Source organism: Athene noctua, chromosome 4, assembly GCF_965140245.1.
Source record: "Athene noctua chromosome 4, bAthNoc1.hap1.1, whole genome shotgun sequence".
NCBI classification, from domain to species: Eukaryota; Metazoa; Chordata; class Aves; order Strigiformes; family Strigidae; genus Athene; species Athene noctua.
Genome location: NC_134040.1, coordinates 67,453,278 through 67,476,117, shown reverse-complemented (window position 1 = coordinate 67,476,117; position 22,840 = coordinate 67,453,278). Strand labels below are relative to the sequence as shown.

Below are 22,840 nucleotides of genomic sequence, written 5' to 3'. Positions count from 1 at the left end.
TTGATGGGGTGGGAGTTTTTATGGTAAGCAAAGATAAGAACAGCTAAAATTGCTTGGTTTAGGCCTTTTTCCTGTACTCGTGCTGTTGTCAGAATTCTCGTAAACTATGGAGATTCCCAAAATATGAAAACTGTTTAACCTGCCTGGTTTAATTATTAGACAGCTTGGACCAAGATCAGCTGTGGCTCACAGAGCTCTAACTACACTGAATTTGATCCCCTGCATGAGGACATCACCAACACTACTAGATTTGGAAGAACACAAACTTTCCCTACAGGCATTAAAGAAATCTGCCTAAGGCCAAAACTGAAATAACATTATTAACATGTTATTTCCACTTAAAGATGCTAGCCAAGGTATTATCACTGATTCTGGGTGTCTCCCAATCTTAAATACAGTTTATATATCCCTCCTCTTATATATAAGGAAGGGACGTAATGACACTGAACCTTTGCCCAGGGCTTACGGGTACCTTGTGGTACAGCAGAACATAAACGAGGTCTCACTAGTCCTGAGCTAGAAACTTACTCTTAAATTATCCTGGCTCAGTCCAAACAAATCTTAATTAAATGTACAATATTAATCCTGAATCCATTGTGAAACCATGTTCTGAAGTAACTTATGTCCTTCTTCAGCCATTAAGTACTCTTCACCCTCCTATGAAGTGTGGCTGCGTCTGTGCAGAGGACTGGATGATGGGGTTGGTGCCCCCAAGCCTGCTGCCGAGTGCCAGCACAGGAAACCCCCAGGCTTCATCTACCTTCAGATAGGATTTCCCCTTTGAAACTCGGCCTTTGACCCTTCCAGCTCCACTACTTTTTACTGGCTTCGCCAAGAGAGTTGGCTGGTTGTGTTGTCCTGGGGATTCACCATGAACAACACATGGGTGTCATACCACAGAGCATTTGCGGCTTTGTGTCAAACGAACAGATTCCTCAGGATGGGGATCATGCAGCTGCTCCTCTGGTGAGCGGAGGCCTTGCCTATGCTGCAAGGGTTTTGCCTGGAGAGTTTTACCTACCAGCAAAAACCAGTCCAAATCTGGAGCCGCATACAGAGCTATCTATACAGGCAAACATATGTGTATATAGAAAGACATTTTGGCAGGAGAAATTAATCTATGTTAGCATGCTGGTTATGAGCTGTGATTTTTCTCTCATGCTTGCAACCATCATAGTTAGGCTGACACTTTCTAAGGATTGAATGAAGCCTTATGAACAACTAAAACCAAGATTTGAATTACTTCTGAAAATGGTATCAAAAAGCCTTTCTCTTCAAAACAGGACACCTAATCTTTTTTCCTTCATATTCCCTCCTTCAACACGTATGCTTAATGATAAGTTGTTCCTGGACTTAACGTGGTAGTAATACCACAGCACACCTGCTATTAGGAACTGAAATAGTACAACATGGATGGAATAGTGTTCCAGGACATCCTTTTGTACAGTATTTTGTACTGAAAGGCACTTACTGGCAGAGGCGTGTGTGTGTTTTTAAGAATGGCTATTTGCTTGCTGCCCCTTGTGTTTGTTGTGCCGACGTGCCTGTCTGTGGTGCAACCCTCTTTACACAAGCCCCAATTGGACAAGTCATGGTCGCTGGATCAAGCTCTTCTGAGCTGAATGTGACCCCAAGGTGATCTTGGGGTGGGGGAACAGAACCTTCTTGGGCCATGATGAGCTACAGCGTTTACTAAATTAAATTTAGAAATAACATTTGATTTAGAAATGTCCCTTTAAACAACTAGTGGTGTAATAGTGTCATACTATGAAAAGAATATTGTAAACTTGAATGTTATCTCTGGTGAGATGAACACCCTCATTTCCTCCTTTACCTATAACAAATATTACTTCAAAGGTTTCTTGTAAATTAATGTTATCTTCATGTGCTGAGAGCAAGCAAATTCTTAATCATTAATCAATGGGGCTGTTCACTTGGCCTTAAAATTGCACTAAAAGCACATGCAACTTATTAGTCACCTTCTTATAAGTAGTGATTTATAAAAAATTACATAGTTTGCTATTTCCAGAATTGCAGCTGTAGCCAGCATGCAAGAATATATCAAGTAGTTGCACATAACAAAACAAACAAAAAAGTGAATATCCTAACTAATATTGCTGTCATCATTTATTGAAGTTTTTGGACTAACTTTCACCTTAGATTAAATCTTCTATAAAAAATGAAATTATTAGAGATTAATTTGTCCTCTGATTTTCTAAAGCATTACAAGGACACCAGGAAATAAGCTGAGACTAAAAATTTCTCAGGGGAATGCTTAGATGTAAAAAAATTAGAACAACTACTGGGCCAATCATAACAAACAGCACATATGACTGAAGCTTTCTTACAAAATACAAATGGAGAACTTTTTTCCTTGGACTGTAACAAGCATCTCTATTTCAAATTTGCTTTCCTTTAAAAAGGTAGTAAAATTAAGCCTGATTTCTTTCAACAGATGGTAGAAAGGAAACAACTGTATCATGATATATTATATGTTGCCAGAGATTAGCCCTTAAACCTTTTCCACACATCAAATCCACCAATCAGTCAACCAACCAGTCACTAGGCACACATTACTCTGTGTGTAAATTTAAAAAACAAAAAAACATTCAAAATCGCTTGTCCCCAATATCTCCTTTTAAACCTTGTGTATCTTCAATCTAACCTCACCAGTTTGGGAGGACACAACAGACTTGCCCCATTTTGACACACTGCCCCGTGGAGTTTGCACTCTGGGTTGCAGTTTAAGCAAGGACATATGATGTCCCTGCTCCTTGAGGTGCCGTGCTGACCTTTACTGAAGGCTCTGAAATCCAGTGGTGATCCTCAGCATCCCTGGAGGGACTACTGAAATAGGTCCTCATGTTAAGCAGGAAACCTGGCTGGCTTCCCTTGAAAGTGAGCTGGCAATGTTCCTCTGGCATTAGTGGCACAGGGTAATGGACATCTCTCCCCCACCTCGACCCCAGACCAGGAACTGGGGGTCAAAGCCACTTGGAGCCCATTTGTAGCTATCACTGTATCTCAAATAACTAAATATAACCCACCAGTGCAGCTGCCAGAAATGATCCATCAGCTCTGGAAAAGAAAAGAGATGGTCATTATGTCAAGCAGGCAATTCATGTTCCAGAAATAATCACAGGCTAATGCCATCCTGTGGCTAATAGAGAAGACAGGGTGGAACCAACAGATGTGGCACTGGATTATTGTCAGCCCAAAACAGTTTGCAAACTGTTCACAGCTTAGGCACACAGACAGACATAGTAAGTGGCTGGCAGAGTGGTAAAGGAGAGCAACAGGATGGTGGGGCTGCAAAAGATATGTGCGCCAAATCCCAGCTTTAGGCTTGGGAGGACAAGATTTAGTGAATTTAAGAGCAGATGAGTATATGTAAAGAAAGTAGGAGCCCGTTTGCAATTTGCACATATGCATTTGGCTATTCTGCTTATGAATGCAAGTGAAAAATCTGCTGGAGCGTTAAGGTACATTTTGACAAGAACTAGAGCCTCTGCCCTTTCGCAACATACACCTTGATGTGGGGTGCAGGGGCTGACAGCTTGTTCACGCTCAGCTTGTTCAGTCTTCATCAAAAGGAGGTCCTGTGGACGGAAACTAAAGGTACTATTTCCAAAAGGCAGTTATAACGGCTAGCATCCCCTATCATACTGCTTTCTCTTGTTTAGAGGTTGCATTTCAGTCTTGGGACTACTTTTCCACATCCCCCCCATTTTGTGTGGTTTCCTGAACAGCCTTTGTCCTTGGTAACTCATGAAGGAAACACCACTTAAAAACTATAGCTGCACGGCCCAAAACGATTGCAAAGGCCAAGGATTTCTACAAAATCCGGCTGACCAGAGCGGATTCAACCCGTCAGCGTGGAGAACCACTGCACAGCTGTCATCTACCCCCTCATGCATCACTCCGGGGCAGCGTTAGTAAACCACCAGGTGCCCTTCAGACAGCTGACTATCGCGCTCTTCTGGCCGTCCCCCGTCACTGCGGCCCTCCCGTCGCAGGGGACGGCGCCCCGAGTCAGGCCGCAGAGCCCCGCCCCGGGCCCGGGCCCGAACCCGCCACGCCCCGCCCGCCGCCAGGCTGCCGGTAAGGCCCCGCCCCCGCGCCGCGCCCCCACCTGACCCGCCCCGCGCGCCGCCGTGCCTGCGCGCTCGCCGCGCGTCACTTCCGGCGAAGCGCGGAGCAGGCGCCGGAAGCGCCTCCATAGCGGTCAGGGGGCAGCTGGGGCCGTGGGAGTTCGCCGGCGCCATGGTGGAGGTGAGGGGCGGGGTGGACGGCCCGCCCGCCCGCCGCTGGGGCCCGCACGTCTTCCCTGCCTCGCTGTTGAGGCGCCCCGGGCGAGGCTGGAGAGCGCTGCCGGGGCAGCGGGGCGGGTTGGGCCCGTTGGGGGGGCCTGGGTGGGGGGGAGGGGAGGGAAGCCGCTGTGGTGGGGACCGCTGAGCGCCGCACCTTCCCGCCACCCCTCGCCAACCCCCTTCCCTGGGTATGAAAGCGCTGCTGTGGCCACAGGCCACGGCATTCCCTCCGCCTTCCCAGCCTCTGCCCAGTCCGCCCCTGGAGAGAGCGAGTTGCGTGCAGGAAGCGAGGGGGGTGTTTCTCGGCCGTCTGAGGGGCCGTGGTGCCGTCCGTGGGCTCTGGGTCTGAGGCAGGAGTAGGCAGCAGTTTTGCTTTGCTAGGCTCGCGCTCGATGTGGAGTTGGTGCTGAGGTCTGGGGAAGTGATGCTGTGATGCCCAGCCGCCTGACTTACTGGCTTTGTCAGCTGGTCAGGCAAACGGTAGCTTTGTTGCAAGGGCTTAGAAGTAAAGCTGGGGAGAAGGCCACTGGGTTTAAGGCCATGGAATTGTTACTTTGGGGTGACTGTCGTGTACTTCTAAAAGTAAATAGTGTTCTCAAAAATATATAAGATCCAAAGACTGTTGCCCCGTGCAACACTATTAGCTGTTTTTTTACCGAAGAGCATCTGTCAGAAAATAGTTGTAGATTCTTCTCTACTGGGGAGGCATTGTGTTACCTACTGTTCATGTGGTGATGTCAACAACTACTGCTGTTGTTGAGTAATAATTAGGTGCTGTAATACTTCTCTGTCTTATAAAATTCCTAATCCAGTTCCAAATGTTGGGGGCTTTTTTCACTTAATATCCGGAGCTTGCAGGAGCTAACCGAGCCAGCGCAAAAATCTTGTGTAGGTGCTACCTAGTTAGGAGAGTAACAGCCACTGCAGAATGGGTCAGTGAATGGACAAACAACTTCCAGGACAGGAAAACAGAACCTATAGAGAGCTCAACAGGGAAAGCACCTGTGTAATCACTCTTGAAGGCTGGGCGGTTGAGTGATGTTCAGTGCCAAAAATTATTAATATAGCTTCCAGTTTCTTGACATTGCTTGTGTGACATCCGGAACAGTCATGCAGAGAGTTTTAGCTTTGTACCTAAGCAGGCAGCCTCAGATTTCTAATGTATTTTCTTTTTGTCCATTGGAAGGAAAATACTAATAAAAAAATAAATCATGCTGTTGATAAGCGGATATTCTAAAGAAGTTAATAGCTTTTTAATTCTGCTTGTTAGTTCCTGAATGGGATTTAAAGTATGTTTTGCTCATAGTAACAAACAAAAATTATAAAAGCAAAACAAGTTTTGTCAGGTTTGATTCCAAGTTTTCTCTCAGTAGACTGTGCTGAGCCTATATAAAGTGGCACTGTGCACAGAAACTGATGAGTGCCCTTCTTCTTTTTATGGTGGTAGTAAAATAAAATTTACAGGAGTGTTTTCAGAAATGGTTACTTTATTGCTTACATATAAAACCAGAACTGGAATGAATGAGGGGAAAAGCTTGCATGCTCGTGGATTTGTCATGTAGATGCCAGTGCAGAAAGTTTGATCAAAGTTTTTGGCTTGCTTTTCAAAGTCTTGGGGGTTTCCAAGAAAAGGAATATTATTCTGAGTAAACACTGATTTAAAGCAATTAACAGACAAACTTAATGTTTTAGTTTCCAAGAAGTGGTATGTTTTGTGAACTAAATAGTTCTATGTCATCTAACAGTACTGAAGTCTGAAGTTGCTACTCAGTTCAATTTATGTTTCAGTTTTCAGTTTTTCATTTAATTCTGTCTGAGTATATTTAAATGTTCTTTTCTTTATTTTAGGAAGTCCAGAAGCATTCTGTGCACACACTTGTGTTCAGATCTTTGAAGAGAACCCATGATATGTTTGTAGCCGATAATGCCAAGCCTATCCCATTAGATGAAGAAAGGTAAGTGCTGTAGTCAGTGAAGTTTTAAACTATGTTAGTGATTGCTTCATCCAAGTCAGTTCAGATGTTTCTGTAGTTAACTGTGTAGTCTTGAGGGAATAAAAATTTTAGTATTGTAAAGAAAGTTATATAAAATCTTTGGTAAAATATTTCAAAACTTAGTAGCAGTTCAAAAATCAGGGTTTAATTGCTTTACTCTTCCAACAGTCACAAAGTAAAGATGGCAGTCAAGCTGCGTACAGAGTACGGCTCAGTGTTACACATGCCTACTCTTAAAGAAAACTTGAGGGAGAAAGGAGGCCCAAACACGGGGGATCCTTATGGACACAAACAGTATTCTGGAAATCAAGGTTAGTTTGCTCTTAATGTTACATTTGTCCTTTGTTTTGTAACAGTCTCACTGATACAAAATCTGAAGAATGCAATCCAGTATTAATCCACTGGAGATAAATATGGAAATCAAAATACGTTTTTTTGATAGCTTAGTATTTTTCTTGCTAGGTTCCACAGGAGGTGATTCAGACAAGGAGGAAGTTTGTTTTAACAGAGGACTAATAGGGTGCTCTGAAATTTTTATAGTAATTCATTAGTAAAAAGTAATTTTTATGGTGGCATTAGTGTGTGCTGTATTTAGGTGATAGAAAAAGATGAGTAATATATTTCTCTGTTTTACAAATTCATGATGGTCAAGGACATGTTCTTTTGTTGTTTAGGGTTTTTTATTTTGTTTCATAGAATTTTTTTGGACTTTCTTTAGCTGTGCATCTATTAAACCAGAAAACTTATTTTAAATCTGCAGGGTTTTTTCAGTCTGTGTATGATTATATATAAAGCATGTATGCATTAACTAGTTTCCATACGGAAACTTCTCTTCTAAAGAGTGCCAAATGCTGCCTTATTTCAGTTGAGATTTTTTTCCCAAGGTACTTTATTTTGAAGTATTCTGAAAGTGAAAGATGTTGAGAGATAATTAAAAATCTCTTAAGAAGAAAAGAACCTTTTTCTTTTCTGATACCACAGACAATGCGTTGTTTTGACTAGCTTACATTTCAGATACCCGTGCTATTTCTGTACCTGAATTCTTTTGCATGAAATCTGCTTCAAAAGGCATCTTTGACAGTATAAAGATTTTTCCCTTGAGAGTCCCTCTTGGTAACAGGTAGCCTCACCATTTTAAAAATGTTTTTTTACTATTGAGTTTTAAAAAACTGAGATGACCAGAACAAATGAAATGAATGAAAATAAGCAGTGTCTAAGCGTGGTACACTAGAAGTGATTGCTGGCTTTTCCTTCATTTTCCTGTATTTCCTGAGTGCATCATTTGCAGTGCAGTATAAAATGTCATTATTAATATGACATTTTATTGCTCTTTAGGACAAGAACTTGAGTATTTGATAACTGGTACACATCCATACCCACCTGGGCCTGGTAAGTAAAATTCTGTAAGTGTTTGCCTGGGGTTTTTGCCTTCCTGTAAGAACTAGGCATCCTTCATCCCAGCAGGAGCAGGCTGCTTATCGCTGTGAATCCGTAGCTGATAGTAGTGGGACGTGCCATTCATGTCTTTCACAATATTGATGCAGAGAATTTTGTGGCTGATAAATGTTCTGGGATGGAAGGTAGGAGGAGGGTATAGGTACAGATGCAGTGTCTTCTCACTAAACGTCAGTGGATGTGAGCTTGCTGTGAGATGGTCATCCATTTCTATGAGATTTCACTTCCTGTGGTAACATCACAGAAATGTTCTAGGAATCTCCGCTTTGATATTGTGGTCTCCTTTCTCTTGGGAGAGCTTGGAGACCCACAGATCCCTGGTGCCTCTACTGTTGTGGCAGAGCTGCTCTTACATTTTATTGTGAACAGGGAGGGAGGTTCCAGCTAGAAGGAAGTTGAATGACAAGGGGGATGTATGCTGCTTTTCATCACCAGAGCAGAAAGGTATAGGTATCACCACCTTGCTCTGAGAGACATTAGGGTCTAATAATTTTAGTGTCATTTGGTTTTGTCTGTGCTTGGAAGGGTTATGTTTCTTTGTTTTTACGTTGGCCATTGCTAATTGTCACTGTTATCGATCCATCCTGCTCTGTTCTTGTGGCAGTTTACTTTTAGCTGTTGATCTTTTAGTGCTTATGTTTGACAGATATGGTGGAAAATCTGTTGTGCCTTGATTTGTAAGTCAACAGATGTGCGTGTTCAGCCATTAAAAGAAATATGCATAGTTGCCTGTAACTGTGGGGTCAAGACTTACCTACAGAGGTTTTCTCAAGTTCAGTGTTCTTCTAATAGATTCAGATGTGTCAGGGTTAAAAATTAGGTTTCTTTTGTTGCTTCTTGTTTTAACCTGGACATCTAACCCAAATGTTCTTTTCGTTGTCAACTGTCAGAACTTTGGTTAGGAAAAGAAATAGAGGAACAGGACAGTCTGCACCAAAACTACACTTTGTAAAGAGTTTTAAAATTAAAAAAAAAAAGTTATCTGTTCTTAGGCTGAAGTTATAAATCATAAGTTGTAGTCTGAAAATCTCACTTCAGTGGGACTAAACCTTTTGTAGTTCTGACACCACTGCATGATGCCAACCACCACACAGGGATGGCATAAAAAACTGCACTAAAGGGCCTAAGTTAGCAAATACTTCTCAAGATCATGTTTCTTTCTGTGATGTTTGGTTTTCCATAGTAGTTGAAGCTGGATAAAAAGATGGGTGCTGCTCCTAGTTAGACTTTTTTTTTGTTTCCGATGTCAGGATCATACTGTTTTCTGCTCTAGAAATTGTGTACCTACATATATAGTAGAATCAAGATGGAAAGGTTTTGGGCCAAAATAAAAATTTCAGAAGATGTGACTTGCATGTGAAAAATAATGTAATTGAATGATGTGATTTAATATTACAGGGGTGTGACAAGCCCTTGTTCACAGATGTGTGTATACATATACATGTTTGTATAATATACTTTTCTGGTTTTTCATTTTAATAGTTGTCTTTGCTTTTGCCATGTGATTGTTTCGTGGTTTTTTTGTTGTTTTTTTTTAAGGTGTGGCTCTGACAGCAGATACTAAGGTCCAGAGGATGCCTAGTGAATCTGCAGCGCAGTCCTTAGCCGTAGCGCTTCCTGCCTCTCAGTCCAGGTACTGTTGTGTTACTTTATGAGCATTTTTGTTATCTATGGGAATTTCAAGGCAAAACACAGCAGTTGGGATAACAGATACTTTGAGTATTTTGAATGTTCTAATTTATAAAATGTTTAAAGAAACTACTTTTAGTGGCCAGGCATCGTTTTTGTCTACGCTTTTTTTTTTCCTTGCGTGTCATGGACCAGGGGAAGTGGAAGTTCTGTTTAGATATAAGAGAAAAAAGTGAGGCTTTGTTTGTGGGTGTGTTTTACCTTGAGGTGGTCAGGCTCTGGAACAGGTTGCCCAGGGAGGTTGTGGAGTCTCCATCCTCGGAGGTGTACTCCACTTGATTGGATGCAGCCCTTATTGCTTACTTAGTAAAAGAAGTTGATTCCAATTCATCAACCATTTTCATTCAACCTAGGTTGGATGCAAATCGAACAGCTGCTGGCGTGGGTGATATTTACCGGCATGCTGGAATATCTGAGCGTTCGCAGCCTCCTGGGATGTCAGTGGTGAGTTTGTTGCACATCTAATGTGAAAATCATGTAGCATTCACCGGATTGCTTCTGGATTCATTTGTGTGTTGTGTGGAGATCTCCCAACTGACTAAATTTAATCAGTGTTGAGATGTCAGAGCGAGAAGGTTTTAGGTTTGGGGCAAAGAGGTAAGTTATAAAGCATAAGAGTAATCTTTCTTTTAACTTACAGGCCATGGTGGAAGCTGGCGGAAACAAAAATTCTGCATTAATGGCGAAGAAGGCTCCGACCATGCCCAAACCTCAGTGGCATCCACCTTGGAAACTATACAGAGTAAGTTACAAGTGTATGACATGAACATGCATATAAAAGTTAATGAATATTTTATGTTCTATAAAGACTTCAAAGCATAGTTTTTCTTCTCATTCACAAAAATGAAATAAAATGAAAAGTGATCAAAACTAAGTTGCATATGCACACTCCTTAAATAACAAAGAGGTTGTTTTACAACATTTTTAGTTCTATTTAGTAAATTGTTTTGTGAATATTAATAATTTTACCCTTTTGTTTATGCAGCTGTAGCTGTATTGTGATAAATCCATTAAAGACTTGTTTTTTTCTAGTCAGATTCTTTGGTACTCAAAAACAAGGGGCAAAATTTGAAACTAGTAACATGTTAAAGAAATACTCTATCAATATTAACATAATGAAATTGTCTCAAAAATAACTTAGAGGCAGTCAGTGTCTGAGTCAGCCAGTCTTCTTTTATTTGCTATGAAAATGGGGGAAATAAGCTGCATGCTTTAATCGCAAATTACCTCTACAATTTAGATTGCTTGACTTCTAGTCTTGTTTTTGACTTAGTCTAATTTGCCTTTTAATTTTCTTTAATAGCCATTCTCCCAAAATGTCATATCATCTTTAAACATTTTGGTGATGAGTATGGCAGGGTAGTGGGAGTTGAAGAGAAAATCTCTAAGCATATATATTGGTTCAGACCTTTTTTACTTTTCAGGTGCATCTGTTTGAACATCTACATGTTTTTTTTTTCTTCTAAGGGGCTGATTCTTACTATGAAATTTAAGCAGTTTCATATTTTGTCTGAGAAAGGGTGACTCTTGCTTTGTTGATATTTAAAAATCTCATGCTCTTGATTCAGAATTGTCTTGTTTAGCACAGTTCATCTAAATATAGTATCATATGTAGGCATTTAGATCCTCAAAAGAGTCCTGAATGCTGTATTAGTCATAAATCTTAAGTCTAATCTCAAAAAGTAATATTTTGAAGAACACCTGTGCTCGAAGGAATATATAGGTTTTCTAAATAGAGCAGTATTGCAACATGTTCTCTCTAAAATTAAGGCAAATGCCATTTGAAAAAATGGCACCAAAATAAACCCGTGAGCGTTTTAAGGTAAACAAATGACAAATGCTTACTTGTTAGGAGCACTTTCTTTTCAGAGAGAGACTGTAAATACAATTCAAGTCACTGTACTAATTCTACCTGTAAACAATTTCAGTTGAGGTTTGCTATCAAAATCTGTGCTCAACAGGACAAAAGCTTGTTCAAGCAACTCAAAAATAGAAGCACAGCTGGAACACCACATGTGGGTTTATCTTATCTGTTGCTTAATATCTGCATTTTAACTGGTCTTCCTAAGCTTGGTGTGAAGTAATTTGTGAAAGATGGGGGCTTAAAATAGATCACATTAATTACTTCTTAGATTTCTCCTCTGGAAATGCCCATTTCTATTCATAGACTTTGAAGAAATCTGGACAGCTATCTCAGATCTATGTGGCTGGGGTCTCATCTGGTCAGAAGAATCCACTTAAGCTTTCCAAAGTATTTCTGCCGAAGAACTTTTGTTGTGCTTTAAACCTTTTGAAATTTGCTGTATGACAGTATGTGAAATAGGACATCCAGTGAAACGAAATATGTGTTTTGATTTTAGCTGTCTGACTTCGGAGAAATTAAAGAAACAAAGGCTGCTGTAAGCAAGCCATGTATAGGTAGAGCTTTTCTTCTGAGATCTGTCTGCAGTATTTTGTTACCAGAAGGTTTTCAACATACTCATATTGCCCCTTATTTGGGGAAAAGGAGGTGGTGGTGTGCCTTAAGAGGTTATTATATGGCTGTGTGATTTAACAGCCAAGATTTTATATAACTGTTCTTTATTTTTGTGTAAGCACTATATAGTATCATAAGGAACTGGTGCTTAAATACCATCTTTCTCTGCAAAGCCTCAAGTGTTGAGCCACAGTGTTACAGCCTCTCAAAGGATTTGAAAAAGTTGTCTATAGGAACTAGGGTCTTATTGCAGGTTCTCCAAGTCTAGTGTATGACATGCGAATTTCTGGTAGTCTTGTCATTTAATGAAAGTAGAAATCAAGCTCTCTTCAGATCTAGTTTCACATTTGGCTTTTTGGGGAGCATGCATTTCTTGGTGAATACTAACAAATTCCAGTGTTGGAGAATTGAAATTATATTGACTGGTGCATGTGTATTATTTCTGATTTAGAAAAAATTTTGTTTTTTCTAAAGGTTATCAGTGGTCACCTGGGCTGGGTGAGATGCATTGCAGTAGAACCAGGAAATCAGTGGTTTGTTACTGGCTCTGCTGACAGAACCATAAAGGTAAGAGGTTGGAAGAAGTCGCTGACAAAGTTTGCAGGGGATGGCTTTTTTTGTTCTCTGATTATTTAAAAATGTCTTCAGCCCTTGGAAACAGTTTCTCGCTTACTGCTTGCAGAGAAATGAACTGCAGAACATTTTATTACCTAGTCATAAAGGATTTGTGGAGTATTACTACTTCTTGAGATTTCATTTATTACATGGTAGTAGCTGGAGAGCAAATGTTTGTTATTTTAATTTTTAACTTCAAGTGCAGCAGGATCAGTTACATCTGGGCTGTTTACGCAGACTATCACTGTGTATCTTTTACCTGTCAACCTCAGAATACCTGTTTTGATACAGATTTGGGACCTTGCTAGTGGCAAATTGAAATTGTCTTTGACGGGACACATCAGTACTGTACGAGGGGTGATAGTAAGTGCAAGAAGTCCATACCTCTTTTCTTGTGGAGAAGACAAACAAGTGAAATGCTGGGATCTTGAGTACAATAAGGTAAGCTGTAGTTTATTTAATTGGAATTAATTGGTGATGGCAAATACAAAAATGGAAGCATTTAGAATATTCTTTCAGATACCCAGTTTGTGTGTGTTTTTTTAATTCATCTAGGTTATCAGACATTACCATGGTCATCTAAGTGCTGTCTATGGTTTAGACTTGCATCCAACAATAGATGTACTGGTAACATGTAGCAGAGATTCAACAGCAAGAGTAAGTATAGCATTGTCATGTTTTAAAGTCTTGATATGTCATTGTGCTTCAACGTCTTCCATTTGTAAAAGTGAATGCTTACCAAAAGTTAACATAAATTGACATGAAAATACTAAGATTTATGTTGTGTTGTCTTCCATTGTTAATAAACCTGGAGCTCAAATACACAAAACCGGTGTCACTTCAGGATAGTGTTTTACTTCTTAATTTACTATGTAGGCTACATAGTATATCTATGATCACTTAGTATTTAGAAGATGGTATGGTTTTATGGTGACTAAGTTATCTGTATGTCTAGAAATTCAGTGGCAGGCTCCCAGCTCCCCTTGAAATCTGTCGGCTGAGGCAGTTGTGTGATGAATTGTTGGATGAAAAATATAACCAAACACCATAGTTTAATTTATAGAACTATGGTAAGGAATTCATGTAATCAATGACAGTTCATAAAATACACTGAATATGACTTATTTACTGTGAATTCATAGATTTGGGATGTAAGGACGAAAGCCAGTGTGCACACACTATCAGGACACACAAATGCGGTAGCGACTGTGAAGTGCCAAGCTGCAGAACCACAAATTATTACAGGTATAGTGGGCATGGTTTCAAAGTAACATGATTGAAAAACCTAATCATTAATATATTTGTTCAGTAATTATGTGAGGGTCATAATGTTGTCTTTGTTTATTTACAACAGTAGAGAAACTGAGTTTCTCTTACTATTTTTCTGTTGAAAATGGGCTATGCAATGGCTATTTCTTACTATTAATGGTATGTTTAAGCAAATATAGCTATGCATTGTTTGAACATTTTTCTGCAATTCCTTTGTTTCTGGTGTTCACGTTTTTTGTTGTAATAAGTATCGAGACTTGCATTTTCTATGATAATTCACAGTTCTCCCCAATTGAATTAAGAAGTGACCAGTACCATGGTTAAACATAGTTCATCTTTTTTCCCATTATGTCAAAATCTAAATTTGCTGTGTAACTACTTAGTTCTTCTTGAATTTCAAACTGTAAAAAGACCATTACAATCCAGCATCTTTCTTGTCTGAGGTGGTATTAATATCATATTTTCATAACAAGCATAATATTTTTGTCTTTTTCACATAAGAAAATTTAGCTGCCGTATCAAATGATAGAATCAATACGATGTTTTTTACTTTTTAAAATTTTCTTTTCATTGTAGGCAGTCATGATACTACCATACGGCTCTGGGATTTAGTGGCAGGAAAAACTCGTGTTACTTTAACAAATCACAAGAAATCTGTAAGAGCAGTAGTGCTACATCCAAGACAGTAAGTTTTCCTCATTCTTTTACACTTTCACAATTCATAACATTGGGTGGTGATTTTGACTGGTAGGGCATAATAATGTGAAAAACTTAGAATGCTGTAAAAATGTACATATTGGTTCTCAAATACCTTTTACAACATTGATTGTGCTCCCCAGGTATTGGCATTTGGTGTACGTGAGCAATTCTGAAAACTTCTTTTATCCCACAAGATTTCTTATGTACGTGCCTTTGCAGTCCTTGAGAAATCAGTGACACTGGGCTTGTAAGGATAATAATATATAGATAACTGAATGATTGTTAGCAGAAAGTGAGGTAGTTTTGTAAAATGGCACGTGTGGATAATGCTAAAGGAAACAGTGATTAATAAAAAAGGATTCTTTTGAATATGTGGTTCACTGCACAAGACATTTCAATCTAACGGGCCTTAAAAAGAAACTTCTTGTGAGTATTTAATCTTTAAAGCAAGTGATGTTGGAAGTGCTCAGAATTTAGATGCTTTATTTTGATGCATCAACAGTTGCCTGTTTAGATAAATCCCCATTAAAACAACGGAGAAAAGGAAATCACGTAGAACTACAGTACTTCTACACCTTCAATATTTTAAAATTCTGTCAGTGCAGAGAATTCAGAATCAGATATGAATAAATTCTGGTCCAATCTGTGTGCCTGAAAAATTGTAAAAATCTTATGATATGCCTGTTAGCTAAAGCAGAGAAAACCCCTAGTTTTACTTGTATTTCACAAAAAAAAAAAAAATATCTGGTTTCAGGTGCGTCAGTCATAGTTCTTGAAAATGAAGTGTTTTTATCAAGCAGTAGCTGCTGTCAGCCTAATATTCTGTAGTTTTGGAAGACTAGCTAATACAGGGCTTTTTTGTTTGGGGTTTGCTGGTTGGTTTGTTTTTTTTCTGATACCCTTGCTGATGATGCCCTTATACCTGAAAATTTGCCAGAATAACAACTGACAAGAACTTTATGTGCATTTTTAATATTTGTTTGCATATTAAAATCCTATATGGCATAGGTTTTATAAAGTTTAGGTAATCTGTGTAACAGAAATGAAACAGTAGAAATGGGTAATTCATGATTTTGTAAAATTGCTTCATTTTATGTGAAGTAAAAATGACAGAAAAGTAATTTTAGTATTAAGTGACTTTGCAAACTAGCATTTAACAGTAGTTCCAATGAAGCACATTTACTATACCTACAGCTCTTTTGAACTTTAATATACTGTGCTTACTTTCTTCCAGTTACACATTTGCATCTGGTTCTCCAGATAATATCAAGCAGTGGAAATTCCCAGATGGAAACTTTATTCAGAACCTCTCTGGTCACAATGCTATTATCAACACACTGGCTGTAAATTCTGATGGTGTTTTGGTCTCAGGAGGTAAAATGAAAAATATATGTTTATATTTCCTCTTTCTGCTCCCCCATGTATATATGGCTGGAGGTCCTTAGGCAGAGATGCTTGCTGGGCTCTCCTTTATTTGGGCCTGCTACAGCATACAACTTCATTTTATAGTGAGTAGGGCCACTTTTATCTTGGATGTTACTGGGCTGCTTGCACAAAAAATATTTGAAGGGACTTTTAATGTTCTTCAGGGAAGAGGTTTCCTTCTCCCAGCTGGCTGCTGCTTCAAGGCTCCAGAGTCCATCCTCTATGATCTCCTGATCATTAGTGTCCCCTCAGGAGTGGTGTGGAAATTGGAAGCTGCCTGGGAGACATCTGATTGTTATTGGCTGCTCTCTTAGTAACATGGTGATGCAGTGAGAATGGATAGAGGATATAGAAAGTTCTTCGTAAAACTTGCTGTACCATTTAAATGTGAACTCTTCCCTGTTTTTTTATGAAGCACAAATGCATTGATTCTGTTGTCTCAAAGTTTGCTTGCACGCATTTTCTTATGTTATCTTTGTGTTGTTTAAAAGACTGATAGTTAATCTCCAAATTTTATTTGGCTCTGTGAATCAAAACCATGTTTACTCAACAATATTATATGTTCAGGTGTTCTGAAACAAAAAAATTAGCCACTTGGCTCCAGTGCCTGTGGGAGAATTTTGTATCTATTGTGACACATCAATTTAATTCTCACATTCAAAAGCTTCAAGACTTTAATAATAATCTGATACATTATTGTCAGTGGTCTGTGAGCCCCCAAAGTCTTGAAACTTAGTTTCTATTCATGTATCTGTCTTGTGGGGGTAGGAGGAAAATCCTGAATGCTTACTATACTGAACGTGAATAATTTTATGTAAGAACATTTATATCCTACTGCAGGTAGTATTTTTCTATATATTAGTTACCCAAGCACTGTAATAAAAATATTTTGTTGGAAGTATGTGTTACTAAAACCTTAATCTGTGACTTTTGAGATTTATGTTTGTACAAGACAAAGTACATATATAGACCTTCTTAGTGACAAGCTTTTTTTGAAAGTAAGCTTCTAGAAATACCAACTGGATTCAGATATTTTCATTAAGGCAATGTGTCTACATAGTAGGGAGATGGTGTGTTTTTAATGTAGATGCTGCTATAAACAGGGAGTAAACAGTGTGGAGAAAGGAAGTGCTAATTTTACAGCTTGAGAGCTGGGCTCTAGAGAAACAGTCCAATACTGCATGGGAAAACAGTGAAAGCAGGAGGTTAAACCCAAATCTCTGAGGTCCTAGACGAGTTGCTTAATCATGAGATTGTCTTGAGAGAGCTCTAGCAACCAGAGGAAGGTGAGTTAAGAGGCTAGACTGTATTGCTCCACATAACTTGCAGAGCCTGAGTTTTCATCTCTTGGTTTTGCTTGTCTAATCTTTTGGGTAGTTATAAACAGGGATGGGACTTAATTGACAGCACTACATGTGAGAGGACAGTTTAAGACGGGTTCCATGAGTTTGCAGAAGCAGATACTTATGAAAAACATTCCTGTGTTTGTAACCAGAGCATAACAAAAAAAAGTAACAATTACACACTTTGGAACACTGAAATGCATTTGATCCCGTTTGATACAGTATCTTCTGTAGGCTAGGGATGTGGAGTAAGATGGAAATGTGTTGGAAGGTAGCAAATTATATTGTCAGCTTACCCTGGTTATATTTTCAGGACTGTATAAAGGGTGCCCTTGATTTTTAAATTTGGATAAAGCTCTATTTGACAACATGGCACATTCATAGTGAGAGCAAGAACTTGACAAGATACTGGACTGGGCTCATAATTCATTCTTTATTATTTTGAAGGAACTTCTAGAAGGTCTTTGCAGGACTTTTTTTGTGCTAGTACTAGTTGAGGCTTTAGAAAAACTTCTTCCTTCTCCACATTAAGACCCCTATCATTTAATAATGTAATTTGTGATTTTTTTTTAAAAATTAAAATTTGGATATTGATTTCCCCCCTTTTATATCCTCATGCTATCTACAGCAACTTTAAAGAAGCTGATGCTGAGTTAAAATAAGTTATTACCTTAGAGTATTTTACTGTAGAAACACCCTTCTTGAAACTTATGGATTTCATGTGTAGCTGGCAGCTGTGGAGAAATTTTTTTATAGATCTATTTTGGCTAGATAATGCTTTGGGAGGGGATGGTTGTTTGTAACTGAAAAATTGCTTTGAGAGCAAACTTCTGAATATGGAGTTCAGATTGCTGTGAATATGCTGTAGCTGATGCCAGTAGCAGTAATACTGGCAGTGATTTAGACTGCATTGAAATAGAACCTCTGCAGACATCAAGCCTGTTTCCCATTAGAGACTACTTAATGTCTAGAATCTGTTTGACAGGATGCCGCCTCTTTGTTCAACTTCAGTGGAGCCACTGAACAGGGAGCTTGATATTTAGAATGCCAGTCCTTACTGTGCTTCCAAAGCAGCTTGCTGCAGTTGCCTTGTGATGTAGTGTATCATCTCTCTGGGTTATCTGATGCAAACTGGATGAGATGCTGAGGAAGCTTCCATCAGCCTTCTTAAACAAGATCAGCCTTTCTTACTTAAGAAGGAACCCAGTAGAAAATTGGTAACCTTGTAGGGTGTACTGAGCTATTCTATGTGAATGTTATAGCTGATGTATTCTTGAGGTATTAGTTGTTCATGATACTGTTTTTAAGAAACAGGTAGTTAGTATTTTAACCAATTAATTTCTATGTTTGTTTGCTTGTTGCAGCTGATAATGGTACAATGCATCTTTGGGACTGGAGAACTGGATACAATTTCCAGAGAGTACATGCAGCTGTACAGCCAGGCTCTTTGGACAGCGAATCGGGAATATTTGCTTGTGTTTTTGACCAGTCAGAAAGCAGATTGCTAACTGCTGAAGCTGATAAAACCATAAAAGTGTACAAAGAAGATGATACTGCGGTATGTCAAAGTGTCTTTTTAATGTATTTTCAGGAAATCAAAAATTTTCAAACAAATATTACGCATATTAACTTGTGTAATCTATTTTATTGCTGTTTGAAAGCAACATGTATGTAATAATGTTAAGAGGACAGTAGCTACTTTCTGCACTCCTAAACCCTTATTAATGTGCTATAGTACAAATAAATGTCAGGTCTGTCAATTCTTCTGCAAAAGTCCTTTGTCATAAAACTTGGGGAAATCTTAATACAATAATGTACATTGTGTTTTGAAGCCAGTAGGGGTCTGTGGAAGTAGCAAAAAGATTACATTTAAAGATTTAGTGTACTTCTGTATCTAGTCATTTGCGGTAACAATTTTTAGAATTCAAGGCAAATAGCTTGTTTTCAAACTTATTCTCAGATCCGAATCCACTTACTAATGGAGAAAACAGATTATGCTATAGTTTATCAAAGTGCGTCTTCAATATAAAGAATATAAGGCTTGTTATTAAACCTTGGAATTTTTGCATTGAATTAGACTTGGAGCAACTCTTAGAAACGCAGGAGTAAGGAATGTTTTATCCATTTTGCAATTGGGCAAATTGTAGACTCTGGCATTTGCCAATACTGATGTAGATACTGTTGGAAGGACTGTCTCTGGAATTCCTGTTCCTGTGCTTGATCACTCCAGTGTTGTTTCTGAAATGCTATTGGCAACCTGATTTTTGTCCTTGTTGCAAAAAAAGCCCCAAAACAGAACAAGTCTTGTCATGTACTTCAGACAGTGGGATGATATAAAATTTACTTTGGATAAATTAATTGCATAGTAGATTAGGTAATTATAATGTTACATATGAAATAGGGCATATGTACTATGTGAGTAATATTTTAAACAGAACACTAATTACAGGTGAATTTCAAGTTAAAAATAATCCTTATGAGATTTTTCTTTTTTCCCTTCAGACTGAAGAAACTCATCCTGTCAGCTGGAAACCAGAAATTATCAAGAGAAAGCGATTTTAGTGCAGCAACATACTTATGCTGTAATTTTGTTTTGACTTTCCTGGGAGCATTCAGTGACATTTTGTTCTGCCTACAACAGCAGAGCATGAAGTCAGCTAAGTCATTGCTATTTCAACATGTTTTATAATAAATTTTGTTTCTCTTTCCTTTTGTCTTTCTTTGGTGTGATCCCAGCAAACCAGTTGCAGCTGTTAACTTTCTCTTTGTGGAGCATGTATAGTTCCTGAAAAGGATAGATGTGCCGGTGGTTACTTTTTTATATGAATCTATTGAGTGTAAGTCTAAAAATACTTTGAGCCAGGTTTTCTGAAAGACCCTTGCTTGACTCCAAAAGTTAATTGCAAATTTATGCATTGAAGCCATCTACTGGAAATTTCTTGAGTGACACTTTCAGATTTTAGACCAGTAATGTGTACTGTACATATGCTAAGTATATACTGTAATGGAACAGTATGTATACTAAATTGTAGAGTAATAGATTAATCAAGAAAGAAGCAGGACGATACAATAATAATGTAGTTTGCTTTATAAACACAGTCACTGAGCATTGCCAGTGCTGCGTTATTGAATGAAATGGATCTTCAGAGTGTTTCTTTCCCTAGGAGAGCTTTCACATGCAACTAGACATCTTCCCTCATAGTGTTTCAGAGTGGTGGACCTTCTGCAGCAAGGACCACTATCAAATCATATTGTTCACGCTTACTACAGGATTAGGACCAGTTGACTTTCTTTGTAAATCACTTGGGTTTTTTTTTCCATTCATCCAAAGCATATATGACATTAGAGTTCAGTGAACTTTTAAAAAAGCTGTAAGAAGAAAAGCTCTTAAGTCATTCCAGCCTTAATTTTTGATGCTGCTGTCTCCCCAATATCTTATGACAGAATTTAAAACAAATTTTAAAAAATTACTGAAAGAGAATTTGTTTTGCGGCCATAGCATTGATAGTAAGCAGTTCACAAGAATTATTTCTCTTCTCTGCCAGTCCGACTTATTTCATACTGGGATTCACGTTAGAAAAATGGCAGTTATTTGCAATGTAACTTACGAAAAGCTAGTAAAACTAAGTGTTGTTTGTATTAGGAGAATTTTTGTCTTGTCTTTTTGTGATGCACAGGAGGTCTTGTATTTATAATTTGAATGTTTGACAGTGTTGTTTTAAGGGAGTCCATGCTGCATAAACAACTGAATTTTCATTGACACCTATTGCCTGAAGCATCTTCACAAAAAAGGGAGGGGAGTATTTGGTATTTACAAGTTGTATTAAACATATTTTATTTGGATGATAATTTGAATTTTTCTACATCTTTATTACAGGTGTTTTCATTTTAGCTAACATAATAGGGGAAAGTAGAGGTTGTGGCTTATGCATATTTCATATTGCTGCCAGTGCTTCATTCCAGAACTCAATGAAGTATTGCTGTTACACAGAATTTTCTTGCTCAGAGTAAAATCTTCTGTAGGAAACCAGAGTGCAGAGGAATAACCTGCTTAAGAAGGAATGGGATTGTTGTGGATTGTTTGGTTTGGGGTTTACTTTGATATTTCTTTTGATAATTTGGAATCAGGAAGGGAAAGTTAGAGGCTTTGACTCGCAGTTCTAACACATCTTCTCTGTACCAGCACTTTTCTTTAAAAAAACTTGATTTATTCCACTGTTTATTGCTTTGAAGAGAGATCAGAAAGTCTCCTGTGGAACCTGTGTTTTTTCCCTGGACTTCTGCAAGAATCTGTTGGCATGGGGCAGTAGTTGCCAGGGCATTCTTCTTGTGCCCTGAGTAAAGATTTGGTTTGTAAATTAAAGGCTATGCACATTATTTGGAATTATACTTTTCCTTTTTGGCTCCATTATACGCTGTCCAAGTTCTCAGTGTGATTTTTTTTTTTTTTAAGTATTATTTAACATTTAATTTGCATGTTTATTTCCTTCCTACTAGTTTTATCTTCATTTGACAGTAATGTGAATATCATCACATACACTTCCATAAGTATTTGATACATCAAGATTATCAGATTTCTTTTAAGCGCTTCTTTATTTCAAAGTGAGCCTAGATACTGAGTTGTTATACACATGTATCTGATTGTGTAGGATACACAGTGACGTTAGATTTGTCCATGTAAGTCGGAAGGTGAAGCAAAAGAGGGGGATCTGATCCATTGGATGTGTTTTCTATGCTTCTGGAAAGTGTCACTGCAATGTCAGTTAAAGTAATCTTGAATGGAAGTCTTCTCTCAGAAAGTAATTCTTGTCATTTATTTCATAAAATTTGATGTTGTCTTCTGTATATGATCAAATCATACATGTTTCTGCCACAAACCTTGGGTTTTGTTTTATACTGTACATAATTGCAGAGAAGTAATAAAATGGTTTTTGTTTGTAACATAATTCAAAAAAGTGTAACGGGTAAAAGTGATAAAATTTAAGATCACTCTTTGCTGTGTACTGAAGCATTCAAGGTAAGCTATGCAGCTAGAATGCTGTCATTTGCTGGCAGCAGGAAAGTTGTGCAGAACAGTATGTCTTTGGCAACTTAAAGGCTTACAGAAGTAAATCTTTAATAGCCACTTCCTTTTTAGTCCTGTTAGATAAGAATTAAAGTGCTATGCCTGATTTAAGTGACAGCAATTTGGCCATCAATAAAACCTTCAATACAATATGATTTCATGTCTTTTTTTCAATTTTGGGTTTTGTAGTAAGAAGAAAAAATAACTAAATATGTATTGAAAGTTAAAGTAATTCAGGATTAAAATTGATGACTATTTGCCATAGTGCAGTAACAAATATTTTTGCAGACCACCTGTAATGGAGGGAAAGTACTGATGGCTATTTTATGAAGAGCTTCCTATATGCGTCAAGGGATTAGCAAAACAAATGCAGAATTGTTCATGAATTTTCTTTAATGTGTTTAAAAAAAGACACTGAAACCTCTCTGCAGTTAAGTATGAAGTCTAGGACAGGTTCTGGATGGGGGCTGTCTGGGTGCAAAAAAGCTTAAACTAATTTT

General features: G+C 38.3%; 1 protein-coding gene across 2 annotated transcripts; it reads left to right on the top strand.

Moving 5' to 3' along the window:
- Positions 1-4,183: 4,183 nt before the first annotated feature.
- Positions 4,184-22,490, top strand: PLRG1 (pleiotropic regulator 1). Of its 2 annotated transcripts, none has more exons than XM_074905654.1 (15): positions 4,184-4,272; positions 6,159-6,265; positions 6,473-6,615; positions 7,640-7,666; positions 9,299-9,392; positions 9,802-9,892; positions 10,089-10,190; positions 12,399-12,491; positions 12,831-12,980; positions 13,095-13,196; positions 13,682-13,784; positions 14,385-14,493; positions 15,742-15,881; positions 18,640-18,833; positions 19,778-22,490. In XM_074905654.1, exons 1-15 carry the CDS (start codon positions 4,264-4,266, stop codon positions 19,835-19,837), a joined length of 1,524 nt encoding a protein of 507 aa, XP_074761755.1. In that variant the 5' UTR covers positions 4,184-4,263; the 3' UTR covers positions 19,838-22,490. The 2 variants fall into 2 exon arrangements, with proteins under 2 accessions (XP_074761755.1, XP_074761754.1); XM_074905653.1 differs by having other exon boundaries at positions 7,640-7,693.
- Positions 22,491-22,840: the final 350 nt, after the last annotated feature.

Excerpts from the sequence above, each read along its gene's own strand:
- PLRG1 (XM_074905653.1), top strand. Across the intron at positions 6,616-7,639 it reads ACAGTATTCTGGAAATCAAG|GACAAGAACTTGAGTATTTG; the intron begins GTTAGTTTGCTC and ends ATTGCTCTTTAG. Across the intron at positions 7,694-9,298 it reads TCCATACCCACCTGGGCCTG|GTGTGGCTCTGACAGCAGAT; the intron begins GTAAGTAAAATT and ends TTTTTTTTTAAG.